Source organism: Sphaerodactylus townsendi, linkage group LG12, assembly GCF_021028975.2.
Source record: "Sphaerodactylus townsendi isolate TG3544 linkage group LG12, MPM_Stown_v2.3, whole genome shotgun sequence".
Taxonomy (NCBI): Eukaryota; Metazoa; Chordata; class Lepidosauria; order Squamata; family Sphaerodactylidae; genus Sphaerodactylus; species Sphaerodactylus townsendi.
In genome coordinates this window covers 33,669,216-33,690,830 of record NC_059436.1, presented here as the reverse complement: position 1 = coordinate 33,690,830, position 21,615 = coordinate 33,669,216, and the positions used below count along the sequence as shown (strand labels likewise).

At 46.6% G+C, this 21,615-nt stretch overlaps 1 protein-coding gene across 4 annotated transcripts in view; it reads left to right on the top strand.

The window, feature by feature from the left end:
- Window positions 1-1,951: 1,951 nt before the first annotated feature.
- The window catches only part of LOC125441695 (carboxyl-terminal PDZ ligand of neuronal nitric oxide synthase protein-like), a 63,923-nt gene continuing 44,259 nt past the window's right edge, over window positions 1,952-21,615 (top strand). For all 4 annotated transcript variants that reach the window (XM_048512496.1, XM_048512497.1, XM_048512495.1 and 1 more), the window contains exons 1-2: window positions 1,952-2,220; window positions 5,711-5,782. In XM_048512496.1, the coding sequence (XP_048368453.1) occupies window positions 2,110-2,220; window positions 5,711-5,782 (183 nt within the window). In that variant the 5' untranslated portion in view covers window positions 1,952-2,109. The remainder of the gene's footprint in view (window positions 2,221-5,710; window positions 5,783-21,615) is intronic.

Sequence of the window (21,615 nt, the reverse complement as noted above, 5' to 3'; positions counted from 1 at the left end):
GATCTGATGAATAAATTATGAGGTGGCATAAATCTGGGCACATTTGCTGGGGAGATATGATAGATTATTATAACTAGAATGGAAAGGAGGAGTCAAACACATGGACCGGCGACAGCTTGGAAACATGAGCAACCTTAGTCAAGACCCAAGTAATATTGCTAACAAAATCCCTGTGGCCTAAAAGTCAGATAAGGACACTGGCCACTATCTTGTCAAATTAGATGACAGGCACAGCAAAAGCTGTCCATAGCAACTGGAAAAGCAAGCTGTTCAGTCCAGTGAGCATCCAGAAGTCTTTAGGGAAACCTGTCCCATCCCAGTCTATTGTGCCAAGGTCTCCTTCTCTCAGGTGTGGGTGGCAATCCCCCAGGTCTCTCCACTGGCCAGAGCTGGGGGGGGGGGGGGCGGGCACAGGCATTCAGTCCACTTTGGGTTTATGCCTCCATCTTGTAAATGTTGCCAGCCTTTGCTCCTCCCCCTCCACATTTGAAATGAACAGAGATCATACGTAAGCAAAAATTGTTTCAGGTGGTTAATCATGTTGGTCTGTATTATTGTTGTTGTTGATATCCTGCATTCCCTGGCAAAGCAGGCTGAGAGGCTCACAATACGTACGAATTACACATAATTATATCATTAAAATAATAAAATATCAATAATCTATATATTAAACTATTAACCTACTGTGCTAAAACATACCCAAGGGTGTGACGACTCACAACTCCCCCATTTTTATAAAAGAGAAAGGGGAAGGGAACAGCAAAATTCACATCTGGCAGCATTTCAAAGACTAACAAGATTTCCTGGGTGTAAACCTGGTACAAGGACTCTGGAAAGCTTATATCCCAGTAATTTTATTGGTCTTTAAGGTGTAAGTGGACAAAATGTGGCCAGTGTGGTGTAGGGGTTCAGTATCAGACTAGGATCAGAGAGATTCACTTTCAGAATCTTGCTTACCCATGAGACTCCCTGGGTGACCTTGGCCTAATAATTCTTAACCTAACCTACCTCACAGGGTTGAGAGGATAAAATATAGGACTGCCCTTCGTTGGAGGAATGGTGACAAACAAAAATATGATAAACAGAATACAGGGCTTGTTACAATAGCGACATGTGGCACAGAAACCAATTTGGGAAGTAATCTGGAAAGTGTTGATCCTTCTGACTGCGCTCCCACTCTCTATTCTAAGGAAAAAACCTTTGACAGAACTCTGCACGTAGTCCACTTTTGACCCTAAAATACTCTCCCCGCTGCCCATTCATTACTGCCGGATCCAGGCTTATTACGGATGGAGACAAGTCTCCATTTCTTCTAACATTCCTGCAGCCGAATTAATTGTAGTAACTGCATACCCCGCCCGATTCCTGGCCGAAGTCGTGCTCAGGGCGGTTTACCATCAAAGTAAAAACCCAACACAGCATCGAATACAGCCAAAACTAAAACACAACAATATAAATACAATATGTGCATTCTGTGCTAATCTACACTAATTCTAAAAGATGATTTAAACAGAGATGGCAGCCTGGCAGCCAATTAATAATCCCAAGGCTAACTATCTCTCTCTCCATACACGCATCCTCCGAAGTAAAGCCCGTTGACTTCAGGGGTGGGCTGCTATTATGGCTAAAAGTGGAAGACTGTCCATCATGGCCTAAGAGCCCGATTGCTTTCTCAAAGTCCCACTGAATGCAATTAGACTTCCTCCCCTGTAAACATGCACGGGCCCCGATTCGCCGCCACCCGCCCGTCCGTCGGTCCTTGCCCGGGTCTCCAGCCCCTTGCGGGGAGACTCCTTCCCGCCGCGACACAAAGGCTGCCCCTTCGACGGCGCCACAAGGGCGCCCATCCGAAAGCGCGGGACCCACCCACCGCCATTCCCAGCCATCCGATTGGCTCCGCCGCCCACCTCCCCTCCGCCCCGACGTGTTGCGTCACGCGGGGCGGAGCATGTGGCGCCGCCGAGTTTCCCCGCTCCTGGGCAGCCGTGACCCCCGTTGAGCGGCGCCGGAGCCTGTTGGCGCTCGGCGGGAGCGGCCGTCCGGGCGGCCGTCGGTCCGTCGTGCGATGCGGAGGTCGCCCGCGCCCCATGGGCAGGCCCGGCCGCCGCCATGCCGGTCAAGCTCAAGAACCGCTACAACCTGGTGGACGATGCGGGCGACTCGCGGGTGCCGCTGCACAACGAGGAAGCCTTCCAACACGGCATCCACTTCCAGGCCAAGGTGAGTCCGGGCGGGCCAGGCTCTCGCCTTTTGCTCGCCCGAAGAGGCTAGGCGCAGTCCGAGTCCGAGCCGTCTTAAAAGTTGAGCGCCCTAGAAAGAGGTGCTGTGAGCATGTGCAGAGAGCCGCATCATCCCTGCCCGGCTGTCCAAGGTTGTCTTGGGTTGTGTTTATATGGAAGGAAATCCCGCCTAACTGAGCTCGACGGCTGAGAAAATAGGAGCCCCACGGGAAGACATACCCACCCCCATCTTCTTGCTGAAATTTGCACTGTGAAGCTTTAGTCTGTTGTCCAGGGAAAGGGGGGAAGCAATTCTCTCCGACTCCCCTTCAGAGAAGCGAGGTTGCCTATCAGAGGATACTTTTTTTTTCAAACTGGGTAGTCAGTCGGTGTTGGGTGCCTAGGACTAGGTGCCTACAGGGCTTTGGGCACAGTGACCGCCCAGCTTAGCGCCCCTTCTCTCTAGAATTCATTGCCTCCTGATGCATTAAGGAAAGAAGGGCTGGCCTTGGCTAAGGCTGTGGGTCCAGAGGCAACCAAACCTCTAGGAACAACCACTGACTATCTTGCAGGGCTTGAGAGCATCCCAAGAGCATCTCATCAGCCTCTGGTGGAAATAAGACACTAGGCTTGCTCAACATTTGCCCTGAGCCCATAACGTCTAGGGGAGTTGCTGCCATGGGAATGTGCCTTTATGCTTGGATTTTGGGTGCAGTTCTTTCTGCTTGCATGAGCACAACTGGAAAAAGCCTGTGGCTTGGGCCCTCTGGGGCAACGATGTGGGGGGGCAGGGGGGGAATTCACCTTTGTGTGGCATTGGGTGGGAACTTGCTGTTCCCAGGCAAGTGCTGAACCTAACAGTCAAAATACATTTATCGCAAAATCTGCAATTAGGTTTACAAAGGAGAACCGCAGCCAAGGAACCAAAGTCAGTGCCAACAAATTTTTATTGTGTTCTAATGAACTGAAGCCAAGCACGGTTTGGGAGGCAGATGAAGCAGGGAGTAGAAGGCCTTTTAAAGGTCATAACGGTTGTATGATTTTGTTCAGTATAAGCTAGCTTGGCCATGGGTTTTATTTTTAATCTCCTGGGGTTTGGGAAACGTAAATTAATTGGAAACCTTCCTGCAGGATTAATTAAGGGCCTTCTCTAGAAAAAAAAGAGTCCAGCTTACCCCAGGGTATGTGTAGTCTAAGGAGCTGAATAGAAATATATGTGCCTGCTTGATTTTAAGAGACTGGAAGGTCTCCGCCAGAATCGCTGCTTTATTGTATGACTACTGGCACTCTGCTGATCTCAGAACTAAATTCCTATTGGTAGAGGAATAGGCAAACTTTGGGGTTAATGCAGAACTCTTCATCAAGCAGAATGGAAAGGTAGCCAATTCTTGGCCACCTTCAGGTGAGGAAAAGCACACACTAACACCAGAAATAACAGCTGTGACCATTTGCATCAGAAGCTGTGACCATTTGCATCGGGCTAGAAACCCTGTCAATCTCCTGAAAGCTGGCTTGAAGATTTTAAGGAGCCCCCATCAAGTTTTAGCTGTCAGTCTTGCATAGGTCTATAAACATATCTCAAGATTCCCACAAGCTGTGTCCTTATCTGTTCAAACGACCAAAGTCAGGTATGAAGGTAGGTTTTTTAACTGACTTTGATACTCTGGCAGATGAAACTGTCGTTATCCCCCACTTCACTTTCCACACAGCGACATGTTCCAAAGGAAACCCTGGTGTCGCTGGAGCTACCAATAGGATTTTAGAAACTGTTAGTAGCCATACCAATGTTATTGTATTGATAGTTGCTGTTTAAAAAAAACCCTCAAAAAGCTGCTTTGAGGCTTGCTGGAAGCAAAGACTGAGGCAGGGCTGGCCAAAGCAAAAGGGAGCTGTGTGGGCGAGTGGTGAAATCAGCACTTTCCTCACCATACAGCAGCCAACCTGGCTTTGTTGTTATCTTTCCCATACCAGGTTTGAGGAAGGTCACACAAAAGTTGTAGAAAACCTGTGCAAAGAAGCAACCAGGATGTCATGGGGGTAATGAAGGGAGGACCTGGGCAAATCATCCATGTGGAAAAGGCCTAAGGCTTTTTGTGCAGCTCCAGAGCTTGTGTATTTTGGCACATGAGTGGAACTTCATCCATTCAGGGAGTGACTGTTCTTGTCTGAGTGGAATTGCTACTGCTTTAGCACAGAAGGGGTGGGAGGCAGTGACTAGAACTGCTTTGTGCCAAGGTTGCTTGGAATCTTTGTAGGTTTCTCAGGTGAATAGATAGAATCTCCCTGGCAGAGGAAGGATGGAGGCTGCATTCCAATAGGGCCTTCTGCTCTTGGCCTCCTGTATGCCAATCCATCTGTGGGAAGGGAGCCCCCTCCCCAGTTGCTGCAGCCGATGCGGGAGGGCTGCATGAAGACAGGCCGTGGGAGGTGACACTGGCTTGCCCTCAGAAGGGTAGGCAGAGAGAGGGAATTTACATGCTTGAGATTGTCATTCTGTCTCCTTGGCCAAGGTACCACAGATGGCTGTGGCCTGCCTCTTTTCATTTATAATAGGCACTGCACTTAAATGGCTGCTCTTCTTTCTCTTCCCTGGCACATCCTAGAAACCCTGTATGCCACTTCTTCGAGGCTTGAGGTGACTGCCAGTAAAATACATTTTTAAAACAGCCCAAAATACCAGTAGCAGTTAGGCTCTGTTGAAAATAACACCCTTGCAAACAAGAAAGAGCAAGGCACGCTGAGAGACTGAACGACGAATGGGAAAGGCTCCCAGCTGCAGAAATGCAAAATGTCATTGCTGATCTTGATCAAAGCATCCCTTTTAGAGGTATGCTTACAAGGTTAGAAACTACCCCAGCACCAGTAAAAAAAAGGGAGGTCTTCACACCCTCTCCTGAAAGTCCAAGAACTATCCGGGCATTGCTGAGGACATCTTGACGGCAATTACTTTGAGGTTGCTCCAAGCCCCGGGTGCCAAATTCTTCCACAACACTAGCATATAGAACAAGGTCTGGCCTGCAGAAAACCAATGGTGGTGGGGCACAAAAAGGGGAGATAGTCTCTGTGATGTGTAGGACCCAGACCTTGAAGTAGTGTCAGCCCTACAATAGATGGTGTATTTTACTTCCCTGCATTGCCCGGACACTGGAAGCGTTTGATCTTCCAGCATCAGCCGTGACCTTTGTAAGAAGATAAGTTTTTGGCCAGCAAAACATTTCCACGCTTATCCATTAGGCCAACTGCTTGTCATTCATTCACTAAGTTGTCATTCATTCACTTCCCCACTAAGTTTCAGTGCTGGGGCATTTTTCATGCATATCATGCACGTGTGCATGTATGATGTCCTCTCTGCACTGATGCAAATAGGGCAGTGATTGCTTGCACAGAGCTCTGTATGTGCATCGGAACTCTGCCAACCTGGAAAACGGGGTTCAACCGATTGTTGAAATTCATGTTCCTCTTTTTCTCCCTCTTTTTCTCTCTGTTCCTAGTACATCGGAAGCTTGGACGTGCCAAGACCCAGCAGCCGTGTGGAGATTGTCGCAGCGATGAGAAGGATCCGGGTGAGTCAGTGCATGCGTGCCCCTCTCCCTTTCTTCTGGCAGTGTCTTCTAGCAGGGAGGGCTTTGAGGAAACGGAAGTTGGGAAGGAAGGCAATGTTCCCTTGTTCCCATTTCTGTTCTCCCCTCCACACACATGCACAAATACTCCTCCGTTGTCTTTTTCACAAGTGGCTAGTTCACCAGAAGGCTGGCTGGCAAAGCTCCACTTTCTGCTTCTGCTCTTGAGCCCTGGATGAGCTTCATTCCTGAACAGAAGCAAGAATTATCCAAGCAACAGGCGGGCTGCTTGCTTGGAATGAATGAAGCCGGCAAAGGAGGCGGGCACATGTTCATCGAAGGCCTCTGGCCAGGTGGCTGCATCGTCAGTTTCCGGCTCTGCATTCAGTTGGTGTTTTTATTGGTCCCCCTTGCCTGTGTTGAGGCAGGGGAAGACAAAACTGCTTTTTCCCTGTCCAGTTCTGAGATATCGTCCTTTGCTGCATGGACGTCACCTGTCATATGAGCTGGAAAGTTTCGTGCATTGACCAGACCATCATGTGTAGGATCCCATGAACACAGAAACCCCAGTGGCCACATTCTTGATTTGCAGAAGATCTCACTGGCAACACCAGTTAAAAAGCGAGCCTTACAAGTCAGGGGAGACAGAGCAGTCCTCCTGTATGCTTTGATGGGTCCCTAGCTTGCTGGTAGAACACATGAAGAAGAAGAAGAGTTTGGATTTAAATCCCCCCTTTCTCTCCTGCAAGGAGACTCAAAAGTGTTTACAATCTCCTTTCCCTTCCCTCCTCACAACAAACACCCTGTGAGTTAGGTGGGGCTGAGAGAGCTCAGAAGAACCATGGCTAGCCCAAGGTCACCTAGCCGGCATATGTTGGAGTGCACAAGCTAATTTAGTTCACCAGATAAGCCTCCACAGCTCAAGTGGCAGAGCAGGAAATCAAACCCGGTTCCCCAGGTTAGAGTGCACCTGCTCTTAACCACTACACCACATTGGCTCTCATGTGGTCCCATGCTATCAGTTTCCTGCAGAAGAATCTTGACTAGGAAAGAGCTGGGAGAATAGGTTGTCCTGAACTAAAAGGACTCTGCAGAAGGCATCAGCACATAGCCTGCGTCATGCCCAACAGAGACACCTTGCTATATTTGCAGCTCCCAGCAGGTGATAAAATCAGACTCTCAGACTCCCTCTTGGGCTGCAGCCAGGTGAGTCACAAGAGTAGTGTTCCCCTGAGCCACACCAACTTGCTTTGGTGTGACAGGAAACATAACTGCTCTTTCTTTGTCACTCCAGCATTTTGTGCCTAAGCAGGCACCCCAGTTTCCTGTTTCTGTGAGCAGAGGTGGGGGAATCTCAATGAGGTACAGGTGCACAGCCCCACTTTCCAATCACTTATGGTACTTCCAGATTTTCCCTAGCAACTGGAATTTTGGTTTTCCCAGATGCTTCACCAGCTGACATCCTATAATCCCATAATCAGCTGTGCTGCCATTTTGTGTTCCGGGCCAGCTATTTTTTTCCCTCCCATTTTTTTTACAAGCATTTAAAGGGACCAGAGCTTTTCTGCTTGTGCAGTTCTCAGTCAGGTGGAGCTGAATGTGGTTGTCCACCACTGGCAACAGTCAGTTACAAGTTGCTGTTAATGAAAATTAAATCAGAACACTTTGTAGCAGTGATGGAAGGAGAGGATATCTTGGGAATGCAAGGAGTTCATCTGCTGTGCAAATCAAAGCCAGTTTCAAATGTGGTTACTGCTCTGTCTCGCAATTCAAGGCATGCTGGGAAGCGTAGTTCTCTGAAACTGCCAAGGAGATCTCTAAAAGAGGTCTCAAGCTCCCCTATAAAACATTCCTCCAGAGTTTGTGGGAGGAAGTGGCTTCAAACTGTTTCAGTTTGCTGTACATGTTCTTTCTCCTCATCAAATTTGCCAACCAGTCAGGTATAGGCTGAAGTGAGTAGGCCAAACTGCACACCTAAGATTTTGGGGGGTAAGGTAGGGGGAGAGACTTCTAAATCTTGAATCTTGTCACCATGGGGTTCAGGTATTGCACAATTGCTCTGTCACCTGCACCAAGGTCAGTGTTCAAATACAGTAATGGGTTCAAGGGGAACAAAAAGAGATTCCATCTAAGCATCAGGAAAAACTTCCTGACAGTATGGGCTGTTTGACAGTGGAATACACTACCTTGGAGTGTGGTGGAGCCTCCTTCTTTGGAGGTTTTTAAAGAGAGGCTGGATGGCCATCTGTCAGGAGTGCTTTGACTGTGTGTTCCTGCATTTTAGGGGTTGGACTTGATAGCCCTTGGGGTCTCTTCCAACTCTATGATTCTGTGAAATGGAACCTTCATTCATAGAGGTTGTATACCTTTGTAATACACTGGAGACAAAACAACAGAAGAGGACCATTACCTTCATGTACCTTCTCAAGCATATGCCTGATCATCTTTGGAAATAGTATGCTGGGCTAGATGAATCTTGTTCAGTTTCTTTACTTAAACCGCAAAGGGTCTTCAAGTAACTTCAGGAAAGCCGGAGGTTAGGGGGGTTATGGCATGAGCGTTTGTAGGCAAGAGCAAATATATTTGCACCCCCACTTTTCAGCTGAGGTTACCTCTCAGCTCCACACCAGACCAATAAGTGGACTAACAAGATGATTTACATGTGTGAATATGAATATGTGTGAATATGACATGTGTGAATATGAACATTTACATCTATATATGGAGGTTCATTGAAGTGGAGGGAAGGGTTTGTGTTTTTTTGGCAAGGTGACCATTACAAGACAAGCGAGCACAAATCAAAACCGAGCAGAGATACCAGACTTAAGCCAGTCTACAACAGTAAATTATATTTGTTCATAAAGGGGAAGGGGAAATCAAGCCACACCCATAGATCCTTGTTTTCATTAAAGTAATAACTGATCAGATTTAGCCCATGTCTCTTAACAGGATACAACTACTCAGTTGGTGGTGGTGGAATTTAATTCATCATGGGACAAATCTCACAAACCTGTCATTTCTGAAGGCAGCCGAAAGCAGAATGCCACCGGGAGTTCAGCCGCTCACTTGCCTCTGCAGCTTTAAAAGCATCAACATGCAAGTCAGCCACTCGACAAGCTTCATAGCTCTCTTGTTTTCAGTCGCCTGGGACAGCTCCTTGCCAAAAGCTACAATCCCCACCCCAGTTCAGCAAAGCAATCATTTGTAAACTGAATACTACTATCTGTTAAGGAGATACTTTTCATGAATCATTTAGAGTACAACGGGGAGGGGTGGGGGGGAGAGTTTTTTTGTTTATACCAAGGTATTCCTTACCTCACACCAGCACAAAGGATGCTGAGATCAGATACTTGTCCAGAAGCTGCAATGACATTGTGAATCCACCTTGTTCCGTGCTCATCCATGTATTCAGGAACTGCCACAAGCACAACTAAGCCTGCCTTTCTGTTTTTCGCTCCAACCACAAGGTAAGGGCTGCACACCTCTTTAAGGGGCATGTGAATTTGGCTGGAGACATGAAAAAGGCAAAACTTTTCGTTAGAAAACGAAAAGCAACAGTAGGATCCGTCTGCCTCTCTAAGCATACTGAATCTTGCAAAGCAGAAACAGAGGGCAGAGAAATAGTAAAGCGGCACGGCAGTCTTGCAAATCAAACAGGGAGCGCCCGCACACACATGGATAGTGGAGTGGAATGTCAATTTCATGGTGGGGGGCAGAGGAGGGGCTGCTTATGCTGTTCTGAGCTTGTCATTATGACAGAAATAAGCCTGCCTTTTAATTTTTTCCCCCCAATCTTCCCTCTGGATTATTATTATTAGCTGCTTGAAGTTGCATACTTTCATGCAGTCTTGTCTGAGCTCCAGTTAATCCCCCCCCCCCCCCCAGACTTTGATGATACTAGCAATGCCGTTATTCCTGGCTCTTAAATGTTAAACAGAGCTCAGTATTAACCCAGCTCACTGTGGGTGCATCATCATGCTGGTTTCTAATTAAGAGTCTGGTTTTTAAGTGTAAGGTAGCTTTAGGCGCTGCCATTCACCACTGCCATGTTTGTGGTCCTGGGGCAGCAAATAAGAGGGTACAGTCCATATTGACACCTCTGGCATTAAATTTCAAAAGAAGCGGAGAACACAAAGAATCCTGCCGGATCAGACCAGGGCTCCTTCTAGTCCAACATCGTGCTTCTCACAGGGGCCAGCCAGTAAATGGGGTACCAGGATTCTTTATGTTCTTCACTTCTTTTGAAATTTAATGTCAGAGGTGTCAATATGGACCATACCTAGTCAGAGGCATAGCAAGGGGGGAAAGCGCTCGGTGCACCGGTGCATCCCCCGCCCCGAAACGCCCCCTGCCCCCACAGGGGTGCGCGCCCAGTGCGTCGTGCCCCCCCCCCCCCCCCGGTCTCCTTGGAGCTACGCTTCTGCACCTACGATGCCTTCTAGGGCTGCTGGAGATTACCTTTTGTCATCATAGTTAAGAGACATTAAAGGACCTAGAAGATCCCTTGTCAAAAAGCAAAAAGGAGTCTCGGGGCACCTTTGAGACAGATTTTTTAGAACTTTTGTGGAGCAGGTCCGTGAACACTTGCACTGTGAGAAATCTGTTAATCTTCAGGGGATCACAAGACTGTTCTTTTTCTCTAGTATTAAACTGAGTAGGTTTCCCTCTTCCTCTCGCTACAGAGTGAGAAGAGGCAGCAGTAAACTCTCTCCCCCCTTTACTTCTCCATAGAGGAGCTGTCATGTTCAGGCAGTGAAACCTTTGTTATCTCTGCAGTTATCCTCACAGCGATCCTGTGGTGTAGGTTAGGCTGACAGGTAGTGATTGGCCCAAGAACAGTGCCTGAAGAGGGATTTGAACCCAGGCCTCTCCACTACAGCCCTGCACTACAGCCGTTGGGCCGCACCAGTTCTCATTCAGTACTAAATTAAAATGCGGGAGAAGATGATTGTAACGAGCCGTCTCGTCGATTTAGTTCTGGCCTCCTACTGAGCCTTTTATGAATCAATGAACCGGAAATTAAGTGTAAACACTACAAAGCCTTGATGCAGGTTTTTTTTTTCAAGAGCTGCACTTACAAGTAAAGGGTGAGCGCCAGTAACTGTGTAGAAATCCCGTGTATTCCTATGGCCCTGACCCACCAGTCCACTCATTGCTAAAAGGCAGGCTGCAATATTTTCTTCCTCGTTTTCCCGAACCTGATGAGCTGTTTTTCTGTTGCACATAAACATGCTGTAGTCAAGGTGGGTTTTGAAAAGCAAAGCAAGCTCAAAATGTAACTTGATAAAAAGGAATCTTATTGCCTAAATTGGATTTATCCATGGCGGAATCTTCAAAATGCATATGCACTGGCAAGGGCAGGAACACCCGCCTCTGCAGGGTTTCCCCCGGCCTTTTAGATCAGGTGTCGTTTTCTGTCTGCTGATGCTGTGGCTGGTCTCATGGGGCATTGATTTTGATAGCCTCCATCGATCTTGCTTTGGGGAGCAGCTGGCAGGCAGCAGGGCTGAGACCCCTGCAGGACTGCGGTGCACTAAAAAGAGCTGTTTCATAGCTATTAATGAGAATCCAGTATTCTTTTGGAACAGGCCACAGTTTGGCAGCTAGATTAAGAAGGGAAGGATGGGGTTGGTGGGCTGTGGTCCTCCCCACTTTCCTGCCAGCAGCTTTCCGTATCCACCAGCATCACCAAACTCTCAGCCCTTTTTTAATCCCAAAATTAGTTGGGTGGCAGGATCATCAGCGGACAGCAAGAGGTCCCATTTGCCAGCTCTCTAGACCAGGGGTCTGCAACCTGTGGCTCTCCAAATGTTCATGGACTACAAATCCCATCAGCCCCTGCCAGCATGGCCATTCCTCTAGAGCCAATGTCCCCAAAGTTTGCATATCTCCAAAACCAAGGTGGAAGGGCTGCCAGCTTCACGGGGGCTGCACAAGATAACACAGAAAAAGCAAAATATCCCTGGGAATCCTCAGCACTGAAAGGGAAATAATGTTTTAAATTAAAATAAAATTCTCTTGAGATTGATTACGGTGGCAGAGAATGGGCCAAGCTGTGCTGTCTGGTGGGTGTGTTGAACCACAAATCTCAGGCATTCCTGAGCTAGAGAGTCTGCTCCAGGCAAGATCCATACATGTCACATATATAAGTAAGCTAAAGAATATGGCACAAGTCGCAAGATTGGGGTGCTGCATGGTTTCCGGGCTGTATGGCCGTGTTCTAGCAGCATTCTCTCCTGACGTTTCACCTGCATCTGTGGCTGGCATCTTCAGAGGATCCTCTGTGGCTGGCATCTTCAGATCCACACAGCACCCCAGTGGTTCCGGCCGTGAAAGCCTTTGACAATGCAGTCGCAAGAAACATCGCTTTTATTTTTTAGTCAAAATATGTATTTGGACCTCAAATTGCGAAGGTGAGATGAAAAACATATGGGCAGTGGCAGGTGAAATCGACAGAAGCGGGATGGGTGGCCAATACATGTTTCCAGCGGTCAAAGGGGGTAGGGCTTCCCAGGGATTAGCAAGAGATTAGCAAGAAAGCATGCCAATCTGCGGTTGCAGAAAGCACCGTTTTAGTTGGGTTGCTTTGCATCAACTGTTTCTTATTTTTAGCCCAGAATCCTGCGTGCATCCAGGTTATCCCTGAGCAAGGACAAAGGAGCAGCCTGTCCCTTCTTCTTTTTTTCTGCTGGGTTGCCTTCAAATTAGTTTGCACTCGCTTGCATGCCTTAATTGCTAAGAGCGAGGCGGCAAGATTGCTCCTGAGATGGGGGAGGCCACTCACGCTAATTCTTCTGCAGGGGAGTGTGCTTCAGAGCCAGCTCTGTCTAAAGAGATGCACACAGCATGTTTGTGCAGAGTAAGGGCACGGCAGCTGCCCACACAGATTCACAGGGTCCTGGGTTTACTGCAGACCGTGAGGAACACTGTGCTGATCTCTCCCACCGACATCTCCAAACAGTGCTGTCAAATGTGTGCCCTGCAATCTTTGATATGGGCTATCATGCTAAATAAATTTGGGGATTGTATTTTATCCCCTTTGGGAGTGATCAGCAGCAGCAGCCAGAAAGAATTGATGCATCTCTGCATCTCAGCCAGAGTCTGCCTTTGGCTGATCAGGTTGAGCTCCTTTTTGAATCCTCTGCAACTCAGCAACTGTCACCTCATCTCAAGAATAAAGGTGGTGCCAGTGAGAGGGAGAACAGTCCTTTTTAGAGGTTGTGAAGCAAAGGCTCTGAGGGCGTGGAGTGTAAATATTTCAAAGAAAGGCTGGTGTACCAGACAAAATGACAAGTTTCCAAAAAGTTATTTTTAGATATTTATATCCCACTTTTTTTCTCTAGTGGAGGCTCAAAGCAATTTGCAACATCACTTTTGCCTTCCATATTTTATCTGCATAGCAGCTTTGTGGGGTCGATTGGGCTCCAAGGTGATGTAGTAAGTTTCTAGGGCAGAGTCTGGATTCAAACCTGGGTCTCCAGGATCTTAGTTCAATATTCTGAACACTACACCATTCTGGCCAACCAAAGAAGTAAACTGCCGATACGTTTACAGACTTATGAAGCTGAGATGGGTATGCGTATGCAACTGTCTGATTCTTTTCGCAACAGAAGGGCAATATAAGCTGTTTTCTCTGCAAAGATCTAGAACAGGATGCAGACTAATGTGAAATATCAATTTGAACTTTAAAAAAAAGTCACACTTCTGTTTTGGCAGCAAATTCACAACTACATTTGGCAAGGCAAAAACTAAGATCTTGCCACAAATTTAGACTTGAGTAAGGAAACAGCGGTTTCTCATGTTTTCAGTAACAATGCTCTATACACTTAAAGCACTCGTTGAACCCCCCCCTCTACCCCGCCCCGGTTCTGCAAATTCCATTATTTCTTCTCACAATTCCAAAGCAGACGTACTAAGCCGGCGTAATCACCCTCTGTGACTGAATTTTGAGATTGCCTATTGTGGTTTCTGGCTATCAAAATGCGACTGCTAATAAATCAAAGGTGCTTCCTTTCCAGAGGAGAAGCAAGGTTCCTCTCACATCAGAATGACAGGAACTTAATGGAGTTAAGGGGTTTCTGATACTTGAGATTAACCTAAATGTCTGGATTTTGTAAGGGAGCCAAATGTGCAATTTTTTTAAAAAGACAAAAAAAGTTTTAGTGAGACTCAAAAACTAGTAATTTATCCCCAAGTCTTTAGCCTTCTGAAGCATTAAATGCTCTCTAAATTGTTGCATGGGGAATTCGTGAAAGATTGTCTATATAGAAATCGGGGGGCTTTCTCAGAACAGACTGGGGAAGGACACATACTAGCGAGCCAGAGTGTCCCCTTACATAGGGGAAGCACGGATTCAAATATATCACCTGGTTATAGATATGAATAAAATAAAACCTCACAGGCTCATCGTAAGTCAGCCATGGCTTGATGGCAAAGGGGCAGGGGCCGATGCAACCTTTTATGTTAACCATTTATGAGACAGAAATAGTAAGGACGGTCAGGAAGACAGACAGACAGACAAGAAAGACTGTGCATTATATTGTGTGCTTTTGCAAGTGCTCTCTGCCAAATTCCGTGGCTTGAATAAATTATTGTAATTCCTGTAGATTTGTATTATGAAGAACACATACCTTTCCCCGACTGCTGCTAAGTCCTGCTCAGTTGCCTTCTGAGATTCCGGCAGGTATCTCTTGCATGTTATCTTTTTGGCCATAGGAGCTAGCAGCTTCATTTTTAAAACAAGATTCTTGCTTTTAAAAAAAAGAACCATGATGCATCTATAATAGACAAGGCCAAAGTTGTTTCTCAGTTCCCAGTGTAATCAGTATTTGTGGCTGGAGAGTAAGGAACAGGGAACCAAATCCAACCTGACGTGTAATAGACAATCCCTGTGTCCACTGCCCATCACAATGATTGGCATTTCACTAGACAAGGAAAAAATGCTGCAGGGTTTTGAGATCAAGTTTCATGGATGATTGACGGCAGATGGACTCATGGATCAGCCCACAAAAAATGTAATCCCTAAGCAACGGTGAGCTTATAATGCCTGGCTCAGAATGGCCAGATCTTGGGTTCCTAGAAGCAGGGCTGCAGTTGTATATGAATCTATCTGGGTTAGATGAAGGTATAAGAAATGGGACAGTTGATCAGGGCTTGCCAACTGCATGCGAGAAAGGGGTGCCCAGCATCCTTAGGGTGCCTGGCAGCATCATTACCTTTTCCTGTGCATATTTTCAGCATAATCCCTAGGGAAGAATGCCTGTGTGTGGCTCCACGATGGAGCGCCACGTTCTCTTGCATCTGCTAATCACCCACCAGGCTTTCCTTGGAAATGTCACCAGCTCCAGACTGTTCAGCAGCTTGGTTGCCCTTTATCCACTCCCCAGAAGAAAAAAGAGGGATGGGTGAGATTCAGCAAAAGCTAAAATGTCAGACCATGCACAAATGAATGAATGACCTGCGCCAACCTGAGATAATGGGAAACAGCATCACAAATGAAGATCAGTGTGAGCTACTGTAAAACAATACAGAGCAGAGCAAAAAATCCTAATGCCGTCTATGCCCGTATGGGGTCTAGACTAATGGAGGTTGACCAGGAGGAGACTGGTAATTGGGTTGTGATGGGTAGCTCAGTGAAAAAGGTGAGTCGGTGCGCAGTGATAGGGGAAAAGGCAGGTTGTTAGAAGGATTGCCTGTTCCCATATTATCCAGCTGACCTTCGTAGAGATTTCCCATTCACACAATGAGCAGAGTGTGCAGAGGCAGAGCACAGCGGAGCATATCCTGAACATGTGTGTGAGCTTTGGCACAAAGAAAAGTCGGAGTCGTGTGTAGTTTCTACTAGCACAGGTGTCAAACTCGTGGCCCTCCAGATGTTATGGACTACAGTTCCCATCATCCCTGCCAGCATGATGGAACTGTAGTCCATAACATCTGGAGGGCCACGAGTTTGACACCTGTGAAGGAGTATTTATTAGTGAATTTCATTCTGGATAGAAAGGTAGAGAGAGATAGGGTTCACTATTCTTATCTAATTCTAGCTAGAATGAAGTGGATACTCCAGCATCCATTCTCTGTGCACATGGTGCTGTGGAAGGTTTGAGATCAAGAAAAAGAATGGGTGTGTGTGTGTGTGAGAGAGAGAGAGATTATCAGTCTAACCATCAAAGGGATGGTGCCAGCATACTAAAGTAAAGGAATTATACCGATCCTCCTGCGGTTCCCTACCTAAAAGCTCCCTTCTGTGGAGTTGAGGCCAGGAAGCAAGCAGTAAAATCCTTCTCTTCCAACACACTCTTCTCAGCCTCCTGTTCTGTTCTACCCCCACCTGCAGAGGTGAGATGGATGGTCATCCAGCCTAGACAGACTTGGTTTGGTGAGGTGACCTCCACACCTTTGCAGGAGCCTGCTCCTTCTCCTTAAGGCTTGGCCTATGAATCTTACTTTCCCTTTCTTTTTTAGGTATCTACGCCAAAATGTTCTTTTGCACCTTGGGCTTTAAGGAGGGGGGTGCCACCTCTTGTAATGGCTATTTTATTCCTTCTGCTTCCTAAGCCTGAGGAGGCATTTTATCAGAATCATTTTTTTAAGACTGCTCTGTTTTAGTGATTATATGCTCTGGCTGGTTTTTTTTATTGGTATTTCTAATTACTTGGATTTGTTTTTATTGCCTCGCCTTGTTCTGGTTTATCATCCTGAGCTACTCTTGCCTCAAAGCCAGGACTGGAGGGTCTCGATGTACAAATTTTAGAGTACTACTCAATAAATAAAAGTGGTTCCTTCACAGCTGATAAGCCTTCAACAAAGACAGTTGCTTGGTTCCTCGAAACCAAATCCAGTATGTACAGCATATGATGCAGGCAAAACATAGCTCTGGGCATGTGCAATTGCACAGTGCAGCTAGCATTCCAGGCCCCACAGAAGTCACCTGTGGGGAGAAGAGGGTATAGTGACATGAGAAGGGAATTGCAAAATCAGGGCTGTCCTTGGGCGAGAGGAGGGGTTAGAACATAAGAACGAGCCTGTTGGATCAGACCAGAGTCCATCTAGTCCAGCACTCTGCTACTCCACAGTGGCTCAGGTGGGTGCCTTTGAGACTCACATGCAGGATAATGAAGCTTGGCAACTTCTGCTGCTGCTGCTCCTGGAGGTGTTCCCTGGTCTGCTAAGGCATTTGCAATCTCAGATCAAGGGAGGGAATTAAGATTGAGCAGGCCATAGATTGATTTCTCCTCCATAAATCTGTCCAAGCCCTTTTTAAAGCTATCCAGGTTAGTGGTTCTAGAACGAGCTCCTCCCACCTCTCCTTGGCCTCACCTCTGACTGCACAGCCCCTGCCATCCAGATCAGGTGGCTCCAGACTGAAAGTCTCCAGGATCCAAATACATGTAGCAGTCATTGGATTTCTGGAGAAGAGTCACTTGAAAGAAAACAGTGGGCTGAAAACTGCCCACTAAGGCAGGATATAGCAGAGAGCCAAAGCGTCCCACTGCATAAAAGTGAAATAGATAACCCATCTTCAGACAGTGCATCTCTAGACACTGGGGATAAACCACAGAGTAAGGCTCTAGTCGTCATATTACTCTTCTTAGCCCACTACCACTTGGGAAGAGGATGCTACTAGGCAAACTAGTCCCAGTCTGATCCAGCAGTACACGGTCCTCTCAGGGGCCTGTATGGCAGCAACCCAAGACCACATTTCAAAGCTAAAAGTGGTACTGTTTCTACTGCTTGGGGTCATTCATGGAGTGCTTTACAAGCGTATCAACAAATAAGTCGTTCTCTCTGCCCTGGTGGAAGCTTTGGTCAATATGGCTTGACAATTGAACCAGTAAAGGGGATTGGCGCAGGGAGGGCTCCAAACAAATCGGTGTAGCTTGGATTTCGTGGAATGAAGTTACTGCTTCCTCAAAAGGACACTGAATACCCAGCCATAGTGGCAGCCATTAGTCAGCCATTACGCATGATTTTTTAATAGAGTATCCCAGTACTTGGGCTCCAATGTGTGAGAAATGATTGGATAAGAATTGCCCAACACAATCCCATTTAGAAATCGAGTGACTTTCTCCACAACAGAGACTGCTAAACAGTGCACACTCTTGTGTTGTGTTCCATCCATCAACACAATGAGATTCAGATTTCATTGGTGACTCTAAGATATAGGCCTCCACCTTGTAGAACCCTTGCTAGCGGCAGATGTAAATCTCAAGCTGAAACAGCTCTTAGCTGAAACCCTCTTTAGTGGGCTTTGTAAAATGTTTTATTTCAGTGGTCATGATCCTGACAGGCAGCTCTTAATTTAAAAAAGGCTTAGAACTGGGTCATGGTGGTATGAATGCCTGACTGTATCTCATGTCCTAAAATGTTCTGCCTCTGCATCCAGTGCATCCTCCAGCTGTCCACCCAATTGGACAGCTGGATCTGTTCCGTTAACTGTGGGATCTGTTCCGAGCTCCTCCTACCTCTCCTTGAGGATCTGTTCCGTTAACTGTGGGATCTGTTCCGAGCTCCTCCTACCTCTCCTTGGGGATCTGTTCCGTTAACTGGGGATCTGTTCCGTTAACTGTGGCAAAAGTATCCTTGCATCAGAGCACAGAACCACCATTGCAGAACTGAATTTGATAGCATGGAAAAGTTATTATGATCGCGTGGAAAAGGATTCTAAGAAACACGGCAGACATCATCAGACCTATTTGAATGGTACAGTTTCTCAGTTAGCTGTAGTTCTATTTAGGCAAAAGCTTTAACAATGGTATATTGATTCTTGACAAGACACATAATGGAGTGGGTGTAAATTCTGAACTAGGGGAGATAGGATGAGCAGATGAACCCGAACTGCTATGGAGGATAGGAGTGAGTGATTGCCCAGCACATACAGATGCAACCGTGAAAATTAAGGGCATGTGTCATTTCTTCTGCTTTCTGTTGCAAAAAGTACTTATTTGGCTGAAAGATGCTCATTTAAATGAAGCAGTGATGACTGATGGGTAGTGAAGCCCACCACTTTGTTTCTGTAGTCTGGGGAAGAAGCAGAATGGAGGTTTTCAGCTACCTGTCCAGAAGCAGCATATTGGCCTTAAAGTGCAGATTGATTAGTTTTGGGGAAATCATTTCTACTTTTGAACACTACCAATGCTGTCAAAATATGTTAAAAGCCTCCTATTCCACACTGGATCCTACTGAGGGCCCTTCTCATTCATCAACCTGTTTTCAACAGCGGCTAGACACATATTTCAGGGGTGAGCGCAAGCAGAGAAGAAAAGGCAATACATGCTCTTCCTGCTTTCCAGCAAATGGGATTCTGTGGCGATGCTTCCACTGAACATGGAGATTACATTTAGCTTTCTTGGCTAATAGCTGCTGATAGACTTGCTGGGGCCTTGAAGCCACCTGTTCTCAGTGTGTATATTTCTAAGCAATCAGATATTGCAAAACAGACTATTGCTCTTGAAGACTCCTCGCTGTTCAGGAAAGTAGCTCATTAAGAGCGGGGGGTATGAAACAGGCTTGAATCATTGCAGGGAACAACTTTGATACTGATGGAGTCAGGGAAGCCTGTCTCAGTTCCGCCCACATTAAGAAGAGGAGTTTGGATTTATACCCCTCCTTTCTCTCCTGTAAGGAGACTCAAGGTGGCTTTACAAGCTGCTTCTTCCTTCCCCTCTCCCTTAGAAACCTTGTGTGAAGGGTGGGTGGGGCTTTGAGAGAATTCCAAAGACCTATGACCATTGCCCAAGGTCACCCAGCAGGAATGTAGGAGTGCGGAAAAACATCTGGTTCACCAGATAAGCCTCCTCAGGTGGAGGAGAGGGGAAATAAAACCCTGTTCTCCAGATTAGAATTCACCTGCCTTTAACCATAACACCATGCTGGCTCTTCTGATAATAGGTTCCCTTCCTCCTCCTCAGGCTGCTTGCTGGCCTGGTAGCAGTCTGTCATTCAGGCCCATACATGGGACCTCTGCCTGCCCTATTGCGGGCCTTTCCTTTCATGACTTGCCCCCTCTGTTCAGCTACCAGCCTTGAGGGATTCTGGGTTTGGCCTTTGAAGAGGAATACTGCTGTTATCAAAGGAAAGGAAGGGAGGGGTTGCAGGATGAGGCTAAATTTAGGAGAACGCAAAGTAACTTGGAAAGATGGAGCTCAAGCAAGGGAGAGGAGGTGGGAATTCCCCGACAAGCTCCACTTGCAGCATAGTCTTTCACAAAACACCTGTTTTTCAAATTAGAGAAAACCCATAGTTTGCTTTGAAATGCTCTTCTTCTGTAAGCTTCGTAATTGGCCCTTGTGCGAAGCAAACAAACAGAAAAAACCACCCTTCTAGTATATTTCTTTGAATCTATTCAAGGAGGGTGGGGAATGCTGACTTTGGCAAGTGCGCCTTCCCCAAAAACTTTTAGCTCAGAAGGACCAACTTATTTGCAACTTGCTCCAGAGCAAAAACAGGCACATGTGCAGAGGAGTGCAGGTGAATGAAGGAATGTTACATGTGGCAGAGGTGGTCCTGAATAACATTTGTGTGCCGTGCCCAGAAGATCCTGATGCAAATTTGAGAACAAATCTGCAATGTTTCCTTGTTTCAAGTATAGAGCACTCATTTACCCTGCAAAACTTCCAAAACTAAATGAAACAGTATTGCCCTTCCCTGAGCAGCAGCCCTGCCATGTCAGTTTCCAACAGTGAACTTGCCAGGAGCTGCAAGTCTGGACCAGAAAGCTCTCAAAACTAACTAAAAAGTCCCATCAATTCACTAGCCAACTTTCAGAATTTCCATTCTTTGGCATACCAAATCTGTCCTGTTAATATAGTTACCAACTGACCTGAGGGAAAATGTCAAATCCTGCTAATATAGACTTAATTTATTATGAGCAAGAGAAAACACAGGATATAAATGTTTAATAAATAAAAAAGTAGGTAGAAATAGGCCAATGAAGCCTCTCATGGAAGTAAATAATGTCACCTGGTAAATAACATCCCATGAAGCTTCTGCAGGGGTGTCAAACTTGTGGCCCTTCAGATGTTCATGAACTACAATTCCCATCAGTCCCTCCCAACATGAGCATTGGCTATACTGGAAAGGGCTGATGGGAATTGTAGTTCATGAACATCTGGAGGGCTGCAGGTTTAACACCTGTGTGTTAAAGGGATGGGATATGTTTCTTCACACTAGTTGGCAAGTCTATAAATCAGTAGATATTGAAAGGCCTGGGAAAGGAAGGGATAAGATCATTCAAAGTGAATTTGTGTTTAACACATAGAAAGTTCCAGGCATCTTCAGTTAGAAGACACCATCCGAAAGCTTGGAGAGTCCCAGCCAATCAAAAGAGACAACTCAGGTCTAGATGGTACCTGTATCTGAGTTGGTACCAGACAGTTTCATCTCACGTGCCAAGGGGTGACTCAAATGTCCCAGGCTTGGATTCACGTAGGCTAGGATAGGTGCATGTATGGCTTTGAAAGAGAGGGGCTGTAACTTCACCCTGAATCACCAAAAAACAAAACAGAAAACCAGACTAGGAGCAAGACAAAGAAATAAGAAAATACAGAAGCCATACAGTCTGTATAGCAAGACACTGTTGTATCACTGGAGAATCACACATCCCAACAGTTATTGATTTGTCGAAGGCTTTCACGGCCGGAATCACTTGGGTGCTGTGTGGTTTCCGGGCTGTATGGCCGTGTTCTAGCAGCATTCTCTCCTGACGTTTCGCCTGCATCTGTGGCTGGCATCTTCCTCCTCTAGATGTTTCACAGATGCAGGCTAAACAGCTGCAGAGAATGCTGCTAGAACACGGCCATACAGCCCGGAAACCACACAGCACCCAAGTTATTGATTTG